The 19,089-nt window shown below is 45.3% G+C and overlaps 1 protein-coding gene across 1 annotated transcript in view; it reads right to left on the bottom strand.

Annotated features, from left to right (window-relative positions):
* SEL1L3 (SEL1L family member 3) overlaps nucleotides 1–19,089 on the bottom strand; it is a 97,904-nt gene that overhangs the window by 64,104 nt on the left and 14,711 nt on the right. The window contains exons 3-6 of the mRNA XM_079153795.1: nucleotides 10,266–10,392; nucleotides 8,582–8,703; nucleotides 7,829–7,944; nucleotides 4,924–4,982 (exon numbers count right to left, since the gene is read on the bottom strand). Of these exons, the coding sequence (XP_079009921.1) occupies nucleotides 4,924–4,982; nucleotides 7,829–7,944; nucleotides 8,582–8,703; nucleotides 10,266–10,392 (424 nt within the window). The remainder of the gene's footprint in view (nucleotides 1–4,923; nucleotides 4,983–7,828; nucleotides 7,945–8,581; nucleotides 8,704–10,265; nucleotides 10,393–19,089) is intronic.

Below are 19,089 nucleotides of genomic sequence, written 5' to 3'. Positions count from 1 at the left end.
TAGAGCTGGGGATGTGGCTCGGTGGTCAAGTGCCCTTGAGTTCAATCCCTAGTACCCCGCCCCCAAAAATGGGAATAGAAATAATACCTACCTATATGATTGTCGTAAGGGCTAAATGAACTACAGGTTGCAGGTCCCTTATCCAAAATACTTGGGAACAAAAATGTTTCAGATATTGGATTTTTTTGGATTTTGGAATATTTGCATAGACTTTACCAGTTAAGCATCCCTAACCTGAAAATCTAAAATCAAAATGCTCTCAAAAAGGAAACTTTTTGGACATCTAAAATGTTCAAAAATCTGGCATGAGGCTCAAAAATTTTCAGATTTCTTTCAGATCATTTTGGATCTCAGATGTTCAGATTAGGGATGCTCAACTGTGAATACATGAACAAAGCATTTAGAACAGTGTCCGGCACATAGAAGGCACCACACCTACCAGTGACAGTTATCATTGTTCCCTTGTCCTCTGCTGGACTTCTGCTCCTTTTGAGCTCACTCTTAGTAAGAATGTGTACTCTCAAACCAGCCAATGGCAACTACGTGGTCATAATCACTTATCATTTACTTAAATCTGTAATTCAATGATATAGGAGGAAGGAAGAAAGAGTTCTTCCTTTAAAAACTAAGTTGAGTATTTTGGGTAGACTTGTAAACAGATATTACAAAAAGCTCGGGGAAAGAAGTTGAAGAAATTGAAGGGTTAACCGGCTCTCATTATGTCATAGTGTCTTTGTTTTCTTTTCATTTGAAAGAAACAGATATTAGGTATTGTCTATGCCAAAAAGAACATCAGGAAACCCCAATTTGCAGGTCAAGGGAAAATCCCTATTTAGATAAATAAGCAAAGGAACACATACTTATTTAGTATTCCCCGGGTATCTATTCCACCATCCCCAGTAGATGCCTGAAATCACGGACAGTACTGAAACCTAAGTATACTATGTTATGGCCCATACACGCATACCTAGGATAAAGTTTCACTTATAAATTAGACACAATGAAATATTAATAATAAATGATAAAGTAAGTATAGCAACATTTTGTAATAAAAGTCATGTGAATGTGGTCTCCCCCTCTCAAAAAATATCTTACTACTATATTTATGGTACCTACCCTTCTTGTGATGATGTGAAATGATACCTAAAGGAAGCACTTTATGGCTTCTATTTGGCATTTCTGAATTGCCAATATTCCTACTCAACAGTGCTTTGGGGCCATTATTAAGTAAAATATGGGTTACTTGAACACAAGCACTTCAATACCTTGACAGTTGATCTGACAACCAAATACTAAGTGACCACCAGTTGGGTAGCATAGACAACATGGACACATGGACAAAGGAATGACTCACATCCTAAGAGGGACAAAGCAGGGCAGTCAGTGCAAGAGTTCATCATGCAACTCAGAACTTAAATCTTATGAAATGTTTTTTTCTGTAATTTTCCATTTAATATTTTCTGACTTCAGTTGATTATGGGTAAATGAAACCATGGGAAGCAAAATCTTGGATAAGAGGGGACTATAATAATTTTTTTTAACTAAAATGTTTATGGTGAGGATCCTTTTATGGATCTTTGCTTTAACTGAGTTTTTCCACTCATAATAAATTACTTGGTCACTATGGCACTTGACTGTAATTCTTAAATTGTCATTATTATCAACCATCAGGAGCTCTGTCTAGCTTGGTCTCCATCTGCATCTCGACATCGATGTTTCCACATCTTTCTCCTCTGAAATTCTCAGTGTCTGCACAAAGATTGCAAGAGATTTCTCGTACTGTGCATCGTTTGACGCTCATCAATTTCACTGACATAATAGCTGAGCTAGACTGTTCCAAAGCCCACACCAGTCTTTTTCGAAAACCTCAGACATGCTGGCAAACTATCTTTACTCTTATCTGGACACCAAGTGCCCTGGTGTATTACTGCAGAGTGCCAGTGGCCTGAAAGAATCGCCGACGTTGTTAGATGGGCCTCGCCCAGCGGTAGGAAAGAAACAGGCTTGAGGCTTCTTGGGTAGGGGAACCCCGAGCATCGAAGTAGCTGCCCTCACCCCTGAGAGTAATTCTCATCTGAGGTGTTGCTTCCTGAGTACCCTGTCTAAATTCTGACCCCCCTGGTATCCTCTCAGCCAGCCCTATTTGTTTCATTCCTAGAATTCACCATAACTTGTAATTTTGAATTAATTTGTAAACCTATTTATTTAAGCTCTACATTTCCTTTAGTTCCCTGAAGGCAGGGTCTCTGTTCTTTTTGCTTATTGTTGCATTTCCAGAGTTCTAGGTCTGGCACATGGTACATGCTCAGTAAACACAAGTTAAATGAAGGAAACACTCTAGAGGCCCGAGGCTGTCACCTGTCACCCGGTGTCACTATTGGACACCATGTTGTGCTCCTGAGTACTTCATCCATGGTCTTCCTCCAACACCTTCGTGGGACAACAGCCAGCATTGTTTACATCACAAGGACAAACAGGAGGGCTAAAGGCCTTCTGCAGAACACCTGTGAGCAGGAAGCCTGAGATAGCTCATCTTCTGTCCATGGCCTGGCTAACCTTGAAAGCAGGGTACCTAGCGAGGACAAGATTCCCAGTATATAACCTGAGGAACCCCAGGAGAGATGTACACGCCCTGGGGGCCTGCTCCACTCCAGCTGCTCTGGACACCCAGGGTCACAAGTAGGGGTGAAGAGGCGGAGGTACAGCCTGCTCAGGTCTGGGCACTGCCAGTATTACTGGGTAAGGATTCATTCCAGGCTTTAACTGGGATGTTGACTTGGTGTGCACTGCAAACCAGTCCTGATCCCTGAAATCTTTTATGATCAGATTGATCTTTTACTTAAAATTTTGGTATTTGGTTCACTATGGATTCTTTGCTTTCATTTTGACTTTTAAAAATATTGTATTAAAATGTTGTTTTACCATGATTACTGTCAAGTTACCTTGTGACCTTCCTCAAATTCATATGTTGAAGCCTGAAGTCCTGTGCCTTACTAGGAAACAGGGTCACTGCAGATGCAATTAGTTCAGATGAGTTCATGCTGGACTCAGGTGGCCCCCGATTCACAGGACTAGTATCTTTAAGGGGACATCTGGACATAGACATGCATGCAGGGAAAGTACCATGTGGACGCCGGCATCACGCTGCTGCAAGTCGAGGAACTGCCATTAGCTGGGAGAATGGTCTAGAGCAGATGGTTCCTGAGCACCTTTGGAGGGAATATGGCCTTGCTGAGCCTGTGATCTGGGACCTCTAGCCTTTACATCTGACAAGGTGGATTTCTGCTGTTAAAGCCACTCCATCTTGGCACTTGACTCTGCCAGCCCTAGTGCTGAGCATCCAGGGACTCCAGGCTCCTCCCTCACTGGCCTCACCCTGGCCCAGCCCAGAGCACAGCACGATCTGTCTATGACTCACTCAGGTCCACCTCCACGTTTCTAGGATTTGGGAGGAAAGGAAGCTCTCCCGTGGAACATGAAAAGGAGCCTGTAAAATTCAAGCAGTTTACTCAAGTTGGTGTGGGTGACAGGGGAAAGAGATCAGCTGGTATTTTAGACTTCATACTCTGAAACAGAACCCCTGAATCTCTTGAGTCCTCTTCACAGAACATCATGCTAGAAGAGATTTCTCAAGGAATTACAGAAGCTCAGTTTCTCCAGAGAGAACTCTCCGATCCTGTCTATCCTTGCACTCTCATAGAAGACCCAGGGCCACGTACAGTAACAAAACCCCTGGTGTCTGTTGACTGCTTTTTACTGACCCTAAATCGCAGGGGTGTGCTTAAGACTTCTGCCTTGTTCTTCACCTCGCCCTCTGCGCTTCCTGCAGCTACTGAGTCATTCTCAGACCCTCTCTTTGCAGGCAAAGGTGTAACTCTCCTTTCGCTTTTCTATAGAACTCTAATCCTTTAATCCAGCCATGAAAATAAGAATTGTCCTAGGATCCCAGAGTCTAAAGAAACAAGTTTGACTTAAATCTAAACAGGAATGGTTTGAAAAAGAATGTTCCCATCTCTACCTCTCTCTGCTTTCACTGCTTTAATAATCAGTTTCTAAGAGAATTCTGATTGCGTGGGCTCAGGACCAGGAGCCGGTCTGGGAGGTATCATCCGGCGTGCTTCAGAGAAGCAAGTGAGCACTAGAGCCGTACAGATTTCCCCACCCCAGAAGTGCCTGGCAGCCCTGGCACATTTTTCAAAATTATATATTACAAAACTGGTAATTTTTATCTCTGATCTTTACGCTTATTCTTAAACATTGAATTATACATATATTCTGTAGCTTTGATGGGGTATCCCAAATTCCTATTGAGGTCTGCCTTGTTCTGACACTCTGAAACCTACTATTATATGCAGATATAGAGGCAAATTAAAAAATCATGAAACACAAAGCAAAGGACTGAGTTCTCCGTTTCTGTAACTCTTGCAGAGAATGGTTACATAAGGATGAAAAGTTACACCGGTATCAATAGTTGCATGCATTTCAAATCTAGATTATGAACATAAATATGAAGACTGCCTGCTTTTATGTTTTATACTAAGCCAACGTCACCGACCAGGCTCAATAAGCAACAATAATACTTTGATTTATTTTTTTTCAGAATCCTTCGTAAGAGATAATTTTCAAAGAAAATGAATTATGAAGTGCCGTGAAAGGAAGAATTTACAATGAGATCTGGAAGGAGGACTAGTTTCTCTTGCTTTAGAATAAAAAAAAAAAAAGGTTTCATGGAAATGAGGAGAGTTTGTGCCTGGTGAAAGAAAAGAGAAGTACAAAGGCTAAGCTACAAGGCAGAGGAGTCCACACTTGGAAAAGCTGAATGGGATGGGAGGTGGGAATAGCACTACGGTCGAGCCCTAAGGTATAAAGGTTCCTTAATCCTCGGGCAGCCAGATTTTGAATAAAAGGAAAAGTTGCACTTACCTAATTGTCTGATTATGGTAACCTGTCAACTCAGGTCCAACGCTGGTGGTTACTACTATCTGTGTTGGGAGAGAGAGACAAGGATCAGTCGTGCCTCAACACCCCACAGTACCAACACACTCCTTGGCATCCACTACTCAGAGAATGTGCTGGACAGTCTTTGATCTGATTGATTTCTGCAAAAATAAACAGTTTACTAGTCCTGTGCATATTTTAAGACTTGGTAAATTTAGCTTCCCCAAATGACTTGGTGCAGTTAAAAATAACTACAATGCAGTTTCTGCCACTGGATTGTTCACATGCTTCCAGACTCTGAGACAAAGGTTTATCTCATGTGTTTGTGTATATAAGCTTGTGGCATAAAAAGACAAATGCATACGGCAAAACAAGGAGTTTTGGAATTTCATTCTGACTTCGTGAGAGCCTTAGGGGAGAAGCAAGATGGGGGCCGTGTTCTTCCCACCTGGCCCTTCCCTCCTGCCTGTCCCTGGGCACTAGGGATCGATCAGCACTCTGGTTCCAATGGGGACAGGGTTTTGTCACTGATGCTGCTAGCTGCCTCACTCGGTTCTTCTTGTGTGCTGGACTTTGCTGGGAGCCCCTGGACCTAGGGGCCACAAAGTTCCACAGAAAGTGTTTAGCAGACTCGTGCCAGCCTCTCTGGGTTCTCCAGACATGCACACGACACTGTGTCAGATGGAGACAAACTCATACCTTGAAAACCAACCCAACTCCTCCAAACACGGGGTTCAGAAAAGAAAATGACTCAAACCAGTGGCTTCCTTAGACCAACCATTTCCTGGAGGTGACTCGTCCATTTGGTCAAAGCAGTGAGCATGCCGGTCCCAACCCCGAGGGGGACTTTGTTGGGAAATCAAGCACTGTTTGGACCTATATGAATTAGGGAGGCCAGATGGGACAGAAAGACAGAAAAGTGGGCAAAGTCTACAGCCCCTGAAAACAATGTTTTTTATTTTTTTCACCTATCTGACCCCCCTAAGTCTTCTCTCCCATTACACCTTGTGCCATTAAATTCATGTCTTCAAAGAAAGGACAACTTTTATTCTTACGCTGCTTGAAAATCTTCCATGATTGCAAGTCGAAGTCCAAATTCTCTAATGTTCAAGATTCTGCACGCTTTAACCCCAAAGACGTTCCCCCCGCCTGGCTTCTATTAGTTTTCTACAGTCTGCAAATTTCTACTCCAGTGGCTGTGTTTGAATGTGTGCCTCCACAGTTCACGTGTTAGAAACTTAATCCCCAGATTCCTATGATGATGGTTTTGGGGGTGGGGCCTTAGGAAGGGGATTAACCTAAGTGGTCGGGAGGGTGGGTCCCCCACGGTGGAATAAGTGCCCTAAAAGAAGGGGAACAGAGACTCGAGCTAGCTTGCCCTTGCTCTCTGGCCACAGGTTGCCCTTGCCATGTTATGATGCCACAAGAAAGCCCTCACCAGATGCCAATAGCTTGATATTGGAATTGGCGGCATCCAGAACCGTGAGAAACAAACCTCTTTTCTTTCTAGATTACCCCATCTCAGGTAACCTGTCATAGCAACACAAAACAGACTAAGACCCCAAACAAGTTTATCTCTTAGCTTCAACAATATGCTAAAATGCCCCCTCCTCTCTTTTCTGTCTACATTCTGCCCACACATAAAAACTTTCTTCAGGAAGCCTGCCTTGAGCATCCCAGTATGAAACACTGTCTCCCTTCTAGAAATCAATATGAGTCACTTGGCAATTAAGCTTGCCTTCTGACTTCTCCTCACGTGCTTCATGATACTTCCATAAATAGTCCATAAGCAACTGGAGCCTAGGGCCTTACATACAGCAGGTGCAAAATAAGAACTGTGTCTTTGCTCTGACATTTGATGCCTGTCTCAGTGACACATGGCATGGACTGACCTTGTCCTTGGCAGAAAGCAGCAGCCATGCCACAATACCATCATAAGCCTCATGCACAAGGAGCAAAGACGTGGGCCATAGCTATGTCACCTCACATTTCTAAGGAAACAAACAAATATACAAAAGCTCCCAGCTAACGTTTTTCAGAGTCTTCTCAGGGAGGCGGCAAGAACTGACCTGATTTATTTTCTCGTCAGAAAAAGGAAATGTGATAAACCTAAACACCAAGGGAAGACTGTGTATTATCTAATGCGCAAGACAACAAAATGCCTCTTCCAGTTTTGTTACAGGAAAATCACAAATCAATAAGAAAAACTGATGAAAAAATCAAGTAACCAGAAAAAGGTAACACCCCAGCATCATGTATAGGGAGCAGTGGAATTGTCTTCAATTATAACAGATTTGCCATAATCCATAAAAGCTGTATTACGAGAGGGTAAAATGGTTATGTGCAATGTTTTATGTGCAAAGTAGATAAAGACCCTCCATCCCACTAGAATTATCACTTATGTTTGTTGGTTATTATGAGTGTGTTTAATGCCAAACATAAGCAATTGTTTCGACTGCCAAGAACAGTGAAACCATTTCTTAAGCTGAACCAGCCAATAAATTTCCTTTTTTTGAAAAAAAAGTTGCAGATCTGATAACACAGCACGAACATGGCCAGTGCTGTTTTAACATTTATCTCCACAAAGCCCATCTCCCTGGGGGAAAAGGACTGAATTGCTCAGATAATTGTGGCTGTAGAGTTGGCTATATTATTTACTCATTCACAATATAGTCAAAGGAAGTACTTTAAAAGTTAATTAAATGGGATGAGATTCTTATGATTTAAGCTTGCATCTATAAAAGTTTGATTTAACAAGTGCATAGTTGCAAAGAGTCTATCATTTAGCACTAATTTGCTTACAGATTTTGTTGCTCTCTGGCATTATACCAATGCTTGACTTGGAGTGAAAAGGTTGATGTGATTCATGGTGGATCCTGTACTCTCCTACCTGGCCTCCATTAAAAGAGATGTCCAGCCGAAACCACTCCCTCAGAGGTAAGGCGAATTTAGTTTTTATAGCAAGGTCTTCTCCTTTGACAAGATGCATTTGAATATGCAAATGACCTAAGAGGAAAATTAAGGGTAATGAAAATGACCCAAAAAACACCCAGGAGTGAATGACATGGCTGTACCTTTCAACAACTGTCTTGAGAAGCTGTAAGACTAAATCACATTTCTTTTTTCTTTAAAAAAAAACAAAGCAAAACCCAAAACAAACAAACCACACATTTGCAAACGCATTCCTTTATAAATAAGACATTTGCTTTAAGCTTCTAGGAAAAATGAAGTTTAAAGTTCGCCTTTGGTTCCCTGCGGCCTTTCTTGCATAAACAGTGCCCCGTATCTGTTTCTTCCAAATGAAAAGAAAATAAGACGCTTGTGCAAGCTCTCTGAGCCCAACACCCATCCAGATTTCAATTTCTTTTCCCAACCTTTTCTAGCTCTCTTAATTTCCCACCCATTTTTAGTAACCTCTCTTTACCGAGTCCACCCAGAATAATCAACCCGTTTTTGTAGAATCACATATTTAAGTAAATGGCATCATGACAATGCCCACACAATGTCCCACACTATGTCACCGGCTGGTCTGAGAACATGCACTTCTCTCACCTGTTGAGCTACCACTTGGACATATCGTCCTTACCCAACAGGCAGACATTAAACTTAAGATATCACTTGAAAGGTTCTGCTTTATACTCACCATCTTCAGTAAGAAACACAGAAGGTGTGCCGTACATCTCATTAGAATCAACAAAATACAGAATCCCACAGAGATTGGTCTTGCAATAATGGAGTAAATAAAGCCACATTGAAACAGTAAACCTAAAGGAGTGAGGAGGGAAAAAATTGTGCAGATTGATATCATCCACGAACAGGTAATTATAGTTAACAATGACCGAGTAAATTGCTTTCTTTCCGACGAAGGGATGGATTTGCTTTCGTGTTCATCATGGGAGATCAGTTCGCAGAGCCCGAGTTTTGAGACAAAGGAGGTAGTTACAGTAACTGTGGAGACAGGAGTTAAGCCTCATTGTACAAAACCACAGACAGTCTACCTCGCACCGAAACCTGCTTCGGTGCCTCTTAGATGAGAATCTGACATGCCTGCCGCTTGAATTCTTGATTACGGCTTCTAAAGTCAGACATGGAACAAAAATATGGATTTTAATGAGAGGTGATTTGATAAGAAGCTATTCTACTACCTATGATTAAAAGAAAAAAAGCCATAATTGGGGCTTTTTGAGCAATTTTGTTTCTTTCAAAGATAAAAGGCCCGAGGTAGAAAAACATACTAATCTGTAAATGGCATCACCATGGAATAACTGGGACACACACATACTATCTTACTGATCACATTAGGCTGCTCCGAGACCCGGTTCTGGCTGACCAATATGAAGCACCTAATCTAATTATTCCATTCCTGGACTGAGGCTGCTTAGGTGAGAAAATATCGTACAAATATTGTGCATCTGTGATTTGTGGAGTGAGGATAACATAACAGTAGCCAACTTAACTAGGGCACATTCAGCTAAATGTGTGATCCATCAATCATTCAGAAAATATTTGCTGGACACCTGCCTAGGCAACGCATTGAACTGAAGCCCAGTGGTTCCAAGAGGAGGAGCTGGGAGTACGTGCATTTCACACATGAAACCCAACTCAAGGTCACGCAAATGCATCAGGTTCTCTCCACCTGCCCCTCCTAACCAATTTACAGTTTGGGTTAAAGTGGCAGCAGCCCCAGGTTCTTATCCAAACAAGTCCTTCAGAATATTCTGGGCTTTATAATCTGGCCTCAAAATCAGTGGCACGATATGCAAACAGATGGTGTCACGCAGCTCCCTCCTGACCCACCCAGCTAGCAAGCTCATGAAGATAAGTTATTACAAGGAAGCTTAGCAAGAACACACGCTTGGTAAAGCGACTCAAGATCTTTCTACAGCCAGCAGCATGGGAAGAATTAAATCACTCTGCTAAATCCATCTGATCTGGGGAGAACCAGGAACCATTTTCAGCATCTTCAATTCAGCAGAAGGAAAAAATATATATGTGTGGATTTTGCTGAAATCGAAGGAGGAAACCAGAAACTGAGGCTGCAAGCAGCTCACCCAGTCTTCCACGAGAGAACCGGCAAAGCCCAGGCTGCACCTGCGTGGCCTCGCTGGCTGTGGCCGAGGCCTCCCACGCCGTAGGCTCCAACACCTTGCTGCTACTCTCGCCATTCCTGGACCCCTATATAAAGACTAGGGTGAATGGGGGTTTCTAGGTGCAAAGCCTATTTTCAGGCCCAACATCTGTGAATCTAAGGAGCTCTTCCAAGAGCCTGCCCTGCTTTGCAGAGAAAAACCCACCGCCAGACCAGCCCCTGTGTCGCCCACCCTTACACCGGGTAATCCATCCGCTGGCATCGGGTGGCCTCCAGTTCTCGGTTCCGGAACCTCAGGAGCTTCCTCACGATGCCGGTGTTTTCTCCACTGGAGGCGTAGAGAGAGCCAAGGAGGGCCACCACATCTGCAACAGCAAAACAGCCGCATTCCCGTTATCTCCAGGAAAGCAACCCTTCCCAACCACACTCCTCCTGGCACCTCTGCCCGGCTCCAATCAAACATTTAAACGATCGCCTAAAAAATATGAGCAAACATTATGGAACACTGGATACCTGCAGGGCCCCGTAATATGCACCCGACCGAGCCTGTCTCCCTCAGTCTTCAATAACAGCTCTGTAAAGCTGGCTCCATCCTTAGGCCCACTCTGCAGATGGAAAGCCCAAAGCTAAGTTCACAAAGTTCATAAGTGGTAGAGCCAAATGGCAGGTTTTGAACTCAGGCTTCTGTGTTCTTAACCTTTTTATATGCTGCCCTCTTCGTGCAAGGGAAAGCATTTTGAAATTGTTTTTGTGTTACCATGAGAAAGATTCTCTAGTGCTCGTGATGGTGCAGACACTGAAGCATGTTTTCAATCATTAAATCTCATCCCTGTGCCCAGTCTACAGATGGGGAAGTAGAGGCACAGTTAGTTGCCAGAATGGGTAACTAACAGTAGTGGATGCTAGACAGTGTGCTAAGCACACATTGCGGGGATGACCTCACCTAGTTTCACAACTATGAGGTGGGTCCTTTAACTATCCTCATTTGACGTATCACAGACTGAGCCCTAGAGAGGGTTAAATAATAAGAGGTGGAGTTGAGATTCCACTCAAGCAATTTGGTTTCAGAATTTGTGTTCTTTAAACTGCACTTTTTTTTGTTGTTGCTTTGTTTATTTTGTCTTCGACTTTCCACATACACTCAACACATTATCCTACGCAAAAATCACCAACCACTCCCCGTAAAACTGGGTGTGAAAAAAAAACTTTATTTCACAAACGTGGGAGAATTCTTCTCTGTGGTTCTAGAAAATAGGGATGTCCATAACACATCTTGAAGGGGAAAATGAGTTTCAGTTCTATATTTAATATCCACTGCTTTAAAGAGACTAAGTATAAATTTTCTGTTTTCCATACTTCCCCCACCAAAGAAAAGAGAATTCCCTTAACTCAACCTAGGAAGAAGGATACTTTTTCTTAAAATGCTCTTTAGTTGAAACACCCTTGATTAAATGGTGGAAACATTCTGTGTTCCTGGGTTTCTTGGGGAGAGAAGAGTTGGATTATATGATAGACATCAAATATCAACACTGGCACAAATGATGGGGGCCTCAATCTGGAGTGCTGGACATTCAAGCACTTCTTATTGCCCAAAGGGAAACAAAATTTCACTGAGTAGAGAGATACTTTTGGTTTAATATAATTTGGAAGTCTTAAGAGCAGCATTTGGACTCTCAGGCCCTTGTGTACAAATTTAATAGGATGAAATGAGCCAATTTCCCCCAACGTCCATAAATCTACTTAGAGATGCATTTGGAAGCCCAAAATGGTGGACATAGTTCCAACAGAAACAGGGAAGTCTTTTAATTTTCTTTTTTTAAACTTGAACTCAATTCAGTAACATTGAACTGGCTGATCTGTTATGGGGATTAGAAATGGAAATACTGCAAAGGTGTCTTTGAAATCTGAGGAAAACATTCACCAAAGAGGTTGACGTCAGCTCCACCTTGGTTTGTTCTCCACTGTGTTGAGTGGAGCTGAAGAGACCAGATGGCCACCTGAGACCCTAGGAAGCCTTCTGCCGGTGACTGCTGTCATCTAGTACGTAGTAGGAGCATTGATCCAAGCAAGTGAGATTCAATTCTTTCCAACCTCACACTAGTAAAAAGAGACTTGGGGAAGCAGGTTTCCAAAGCGAAAAGGGTTAGAAGCAAATGCTGCTGAGCTCCTCCCTCATCCAAGGACCCGAGACGGGGATCAAACAGGGGCGCTCCAGACAGACTGCGGAGGGAAAAATCTCAAACTCAGAGACCTGAAATAATTTTATCAAAACACATGCTGCTTGTACTCAGCAAAACCAAAGTCATGGTCATTTTCTTTTAAAGTCTGTAACTCTGATGGTTCTGCCATGGGAGCTCAGCCAGGGTACTCCCTCGGTTTAACGCTGTCTTCAGTTACAATCAGAAGCAATGAGCAAGAAGGAAATCTGGGAGCAAGAAGGACTTTAGAGTTCATTTAGCCCAGGAAAACATACAGACTTACTGTCTAATCACTGATGGTAGCTGCTAGAGTGCCAGATCCAGGCTCCTTGACTTACGAGGTCAATGAATATCAAGGGCAAAATGCACTTACTACACCTGACCTACCTACTGCAGGTAGGTTAGCCCAGACTTCGTAAAGCTCAGAACACTTACGGTAGCCTGCTGCTGGGAAAAATCATCTCACACAAAGCTCATTTTTGTAATACAGTGTTGACTTACTGGATACTGTATAGAAAGCGAGAAGCAGAATGGTTGTGTGGGGATGCTTCTGCACAGTGGTGAGTCAAAAATCCCCTAAATGGAACTATCATAAATCAGAGACTATCGGTAATTGATTAATGATGTCTGCATGGCAGAGGAACAGGGAATACCAGCACCGGTGCCACCCACCATTAAAGAATTTACAGGTAGGAAAACTTAAAGAGATTTAATGGCTTTTTTTTTTTTTCCCCCTTTACTTTAGTGTGTTCCATGAGAGCAGGGACCTTACTTTGTTCACTCTTTCGTTCCCAGAGTCCTGAACAGTGCTCAGCAGTTGATAGGGACTCCATAAATATTTGGTGGATGGATGAATAAATGTAACAGTGGCCTAGTCAGGATTCAAACCAGTTTCCCTTTCTCTCACCACTTCCCACGATGCCATAATGTGCACCACACTGCTCAAGTCGTGAAATGGTCCCTCGCCTCTCAAATCCTTCCCCCAAATCCACGTCTTTGACTTTCCTTGCATGCAGAGGTTGGAGGTGGGGGGAGTCGTTAAGACATGAACATAAAAATAAAATGCCAGGAGACAATTCATGTTTGGGACTCTGCCCAAACTGTTGCCCATGACTGTTGGCTTGTCTTATTTACTCAAATTTCAGAGCAGGTACAGTCCCTGGATGTCAGATGGTGCAGACCCGTCACATGGAGATGAAAACAGTGTCCGGGTCTTAACTGAAGGTTGCAAGGGTGACCAGAGGCCTGGTTGTGGCTCGCGCCTGGTCTCCCCACGACCGATCAATGAGACCCTGCACTTGCAGCACCCCAGGGAAGCATGGCTGGCGTCTAGCTGGCCCGCCCCTCCCCGCGTGCCTTCTGGCTGCCACTGAAACGCTTCTCTGCTGCTTCGATAAGGAAGCCTCCACTCCCAGGGCCACCTGCAGGTTAGAGCCCGCTTGTCCCTGCTGCAGCACGGAGGCCAGCGCCCCAGGAGGCAGGCCAGGCGCCCCATACTGGCTGCAAATGCTTTGCAAATCAGCCCGATGGGTGGCCCTGGGGGGATCACGAAGCCCACCCTCTAGTTGGGCAGAGGGAAGGTCCCATCTCCACGGGGCGAAGCCCTTCTCAGGACATCTACGCCACAAGGGCACCGCTGACTCCTTGGCCCGCCAGCCCAGAAGTGAGACGGGGTCCCTCTGCAAGCAATCGCTGAGACTAAGAATGTCAGCAAGGGACCCGGGGAAAGAAAGTACCGTTTTCAGCCTCAGAAGTAAGCAGTGCACAGGTAACTCAATAACACTTTCCAAACACAGGACTGGAGAGAGGCACAGGCGGGCAGGGGTGTTGTTTTCCTTAAGGCCAAAGCCTCAGAATCAAAAAGCTTTTTTTTTTAAACAGAGATGATTTAAGTCAGAACTTTGCCCAAAGAGGCTACTGGGCAGTGAAGTGGGTTACTTTGGAAGTCTGCGGAATATTCATCACCAGGAGTCTGAAAACGAAATAAATTCTGCTTCTGGTAATTCACCCAGACGTGCTTAGAAGGTGCACAAAGCTACATGCACGAAGATGTGCGGGAAGCCTGGCTGCTGAAAGCAGGAGACTAGACACGCCCTGCGAGCCATCAACCAGGACGGGTTAAGTAAGTTGTGCACACTTCGCATCTGTTGAGAAGAACGAGTCCGTGTGACCGTCCGGACAGAAAGCCCTGGGCGTGCACGGCAGAGGCTTAGATCCTCTCACCGTGCACGAAGACGGGCTGAGCTTACTGCATCTGTGTGCAGAGAATATTTCTGGAAGGAGACAAGAAACTCTTGTACTGAGTTTGCTTCTGGGAAAAGCACCAGAAGACGGGGGGATGGGGGTGGAACCTCTTCCCTCTAAACCTTCTCACACCATCTGAATGTTTTACCAGGTACGGGTATTACATTTGCAGCTCAGAAAGTACAGAACAAAAGCTCTGAACGTTTCCGCCCGGGCAGGCAGAAGGCAGCGACCGGTGCTGAGGCCTCCCCACCCTGGGCCTCAGAGGCCCTTCGACACAGCCCCATCCGCTTCAAAGAGACAACGTCCAGTGGGTGAAGGAAACAGGATGATTCACATCGATAAAAATTCAACTTTAAAAAAAGTATTCCTTCTAATTTAGAACCTGGGTTAGGACTGACTGTATTAGCATATTTCAGAGAGGCGGCATAGCAAAGTCGAAAGAATCCAGGAGTTTAGACTCTCGTTAAATAAACTCCTTGGGTCTCGTTTTCCCCTCCATAGACGAGAGGATGAGAATATTACTGTCCTTCCCATGGGACTATCATGAGGAGTCAGTGAGACAATGTGCAAGGGGAGAGTGTTTTGAAAATTGTAAAGGGCAACACAGATGCTAGGCAGTAATTAGTGTTATTACTGAAAAATTCAGACTACCGTGATTAACTGGAGAAAAAAAGAGCTAGGTCTGTGGTGTTTTTTTTTAAACTACCAAATATATAGCTTATAATTAGAAAAAGTATCATCGCATCACTGAGTGGAATAGTCCTGCTGTACAAACTAGTTTCTTTTTTTTCCATGAATCCAAGTCAAATCTGCTTCCAACATTTGATTTGACTTTCATTCATTTTGTTGTAGTGGAATTTCGTTATAAGGAATTATACTTCCAATCTACTGAATCTGAGGATGGGAATGAATTTTAGTGAAAGGAAAAAAAGGGTAGAAAAGAAAGAGAGCAATGTGTTCTCCAAGAGTTTCTTAACTAAGAGGAAAGATCAGAGAAATGTTCGTAAAGGTTGACACTAGGGCAGAATGTTTAATAGCCCTTGGCATGGCCTTTAAGAACATTCCAGGTGTGCTCCTAATCTCAAATCGCCTGTCTGACTTCCTGAACTTACACCTCTGAGTACAAATACATACCCAGCATGCTCTTGGTCCCCATTTCCACCCTGTGACGTACACTGGTAATTGACTGACAGGGCACTCTATCTCACAGACGCAGACTCAGCCTCAGAATCCCTCTCAACACTACACTCTGGGCAGCTACTCCAGTCAGTCCAAGTCGGCTTGCAAGATGAAACCCTTCTGCCTCACACACGTCAAGGGATGGAGCACCTGATAAGCCCCACCCCCGGCTGTGTCTTCTCTGTGTCCTGGGGCTCTCATGCTTTCACCTCTGCCTGGATGCTCCCCACCACATTCCTTTTCTGACTGAAAATTCTGCTCATCATGTTGTCGAGGATGTGGGGAAAAGGTGCACTCATACATTGCTGGTGGGACTACAAACTGGTGCAGCCACTCTGGAAAGCAGTATGGAGATTTCTCAGAAACTGAGAATGAAACCACAATTTGACCCAGCTATCCCATTCCTTGTTTTATATCCAAAGGACTTAATTGACATACTACAGTAACACAGCCACATCAGTGTTTATAGTAGCTCAATTCACAATAGCTAAACTATGGAACCAATTTAGATGCCCTTAAACAGATGAATGGATAAAGAAAATGTGGTATATATACGCAATGGAATATTACTCAGTCATAAAGAAGAATGAAATTATGGCATTTGCTGGTAAATGGATGGAACTGGAGACTATCATGATAAATGAAATAAGCCAGAGCCAAAAAACCAAAGGACAAATGCTCTCTCTGATATGCAGATGCTAACACACAATAAGGGGGGGAATAGAAGCTCACTGGATTAGATAAATGGGAATGAAAGGAAGGGAGGAAGAAATGGAATAGGAAAGACAGCAGAATGAGTCAGACATGACTTTTCCATGTTCATATATGAACACACGACCAGTGAAACTCCACATCATGTACAACCACAAGAACGGGATGGAATACTCCATGTATGTAATGGAGTCAAAATACACTCTAGCATCATGGATAACTAAAAAGAACAAATAAAAAGTTAGCAAAAAGAAAATTCTGCTCATCCTTCAAGTCTCTATTTAAATGTCACCTTTTCCACCAGGAAGCTTAGCGAAGAGCTATTTCAGTAACTTTTTTCCATGCTTAGAACAAACAAATAGCTTCATGCCCCACCCAGCAGCAAAGCTTATTGGTTACATGTGGGATCTGGGATTTGAACTCTCCAGGTTTAAATATCCCTTCCCTCCTTAATAGCTGTGTGATCTTAGAGAAGTTATTCTACCTCTCTGGGTCAGTTTTCTCCTCTGCCATATGACAGTAGAGCATTGAGAAGAGTCAGCGACACAGAGCGCTGCACAGGGTTCAGATGGAGGCTGTGTCTGTGGGAGCTGCTCCCCTCCCACACCACCACCTTAAGGCGAGGGACTTCACCTGCACCCTTGAGCCGCTAGACTCGTGAAGAAACGGGAAGTGGCAGGTGCTCAGTGGGTCTTTGTTTCACTGAGTTGCCCTCGATAGGTATCATGTGAGCGCCACCGACAGAGGGGTCCAGAGGTTAATCCCTCATGGTGGAAATGTATATATATATATTTCTTTTTTTTTCAGGGCAGGGGTGGGGAAAGGCGGAATCCACACGGGTGGTGACGTGGCCACAGCAGTATACATGGGGACACGTGACTGGACATGCTGGACCTGTGACACACATAGGCTGGGGCTGGAGCCAACGCACTGGTGGATTCTCACCTTAGGGCGTGACAGAAAGAGAGTCCTGGGTCTGAGTCACCAGCTGCATGGCTGGGTTTTCTGTCCGTGAGTTTATGCATGAGTCAGGCACCCATGTGACTTGTTGGGACAGCAGATAATGCCCATTCCTCCCCCGAGGACAGGAACCACCTGTGGCCGAATGCCTGGAAGGCAGGGGCAGGACCCTGAAGGGCACCTGGCTCAGCCTCTGCACCCACCTGCCCTGAGGCTGCCGGCTGCTGACCCGGGTCAGATTTACTCAGCAGCGCGGATAAAACTCTGCTCCTCTAAAACCAGGCCAGCAGCCCGGCCACGACCTGGCCCAGGAGAGCAGCGACCGAGGGGTGTGTCTGACCCTCCTGGCCTCCGCCTCGCCTCCGGAGAACAGGCTGAGCCAGTGCAAACTTTCTCCCGGAAACTGAAGTCAAGATGATTCAATTCACAGACAGGACCTTCCTAGGTCACCAAGTGCTGGACACAAGAGTCCACGCCCCACACTCTTTGGTAGTGGGGACTGCGGGGGCACCAGACTCGACAGGTGGCCCTGCGGCTCAGTTCCACTGTCTCACGTTGGCGCTGGACTCTGCTCATGGAGCATGGAATGAAGAAGCCCCTGCTAAGGACAAGCCAGAGGCCAGGCCCCTGCCGTCCCACAGCCTGGGTCCAGGACAAAAGTGGCGGGCACTTTCCAAGAGACCACTGGGCTTTTCAAGAGAGCGGGAGGAAATGCTCACTTTTTTGGAAAAACAAATCACAGCTTAGGGACAGAGCTGGCTTTGGAGGTGCGCGAGCGGCCCCATCCCCACCGCTTTGCGATTGCTAGATTGGTTCCTGCTCCGGAAGTGAAGCTCTGCAGAAGGTGGGAGAGAAGCCCCGCGGTGCCGCCCCTGGGCCCCAGGAACGCGGGAGGGAGCAACAAAGGAAAGAAGAGACATTTCACATCCTAGGGCCCGTTCAGGTGCCCAAAGACCCGAGCCAGGCGTAAATGATTTCGTTTGGAAACTTGCAGCTTGCAATTCAATCATTCCTCAGTGAGAAATATATGATTTGCCAAACACGAAATGGAACCATTAAGCCCTACCAAGTCGCAGGCGAAGAAAAGCCGGGGCCGTGCGTCACCTGCGCCTCCCTCTGCTCCACAAGTTAGGGTCCCTGTGGAAGGCAGGGCGCCGCCCGGGGCGGGGCGCGCTGGCCTCGCCTTGCATGCAGCTCCACGTGCGCGGACGTTTGAGCCCCGCCCACCACATGCCGCGCACACAGGCAGAAAGGGAGTCTGGCCCCGCTGGGTGCGTCTGTGCGCAGAGCACCGCACAACAGCAGGAGCCACTGCGTCCAGCAACACGGTGCAGAACCACGCGCACACGCCAGGCGGAATCTGAACGCAGGCTGTGGTCTGGGTGCCTTCCTCCCTGATTTGGATATTGGGCTGTCGTCACAGAAGATGGTACCAAAGGGCGAAGCGGGAGGACGGCCCCCAGGCTGTCTACCATGTCGGCAAGTTCCTGTGACCAACAGTTCATATAAAGAGCTTTTAAAATGTCCAGTGGGCTGGTGTCACGGCAAACAACCAGGCCCCGTGGACTCACGCGCCCACATGTCCTTTGCCTTTCCGCTAGATGCCCGCTTTGGCATAGCTCCCAGAAATCACCATGGCCGTTGTTTCACGAAATTATGCCCCAGAGGTGACAAGAAGTTGATCGCTAGAGAAGAATGTAGAGCGCATGTCCTGAAGTCACCTTGTCCCAGACCAGGCCTGGCAAAGACACAGAGGAGTCCATGTCC

Source organism: Sciurus vulgaris (assembly GCF_902686455.1).
Source record: "Sciurus vulgaris genome assembly, chromosome: 9".
In the NCBI taxonomy this organism is placed as follows: Eukaryota; Metazoa; Chordata; class Mammalia; order Rodentia; family Sciuridae; genus Sciurus; species Sciurus vulgaris.
The sequence above is the reverse complement of the archived record's forward strand: the minus strand, read 5'-3'. Positions and strand labels throughout refer to the sequence as shown.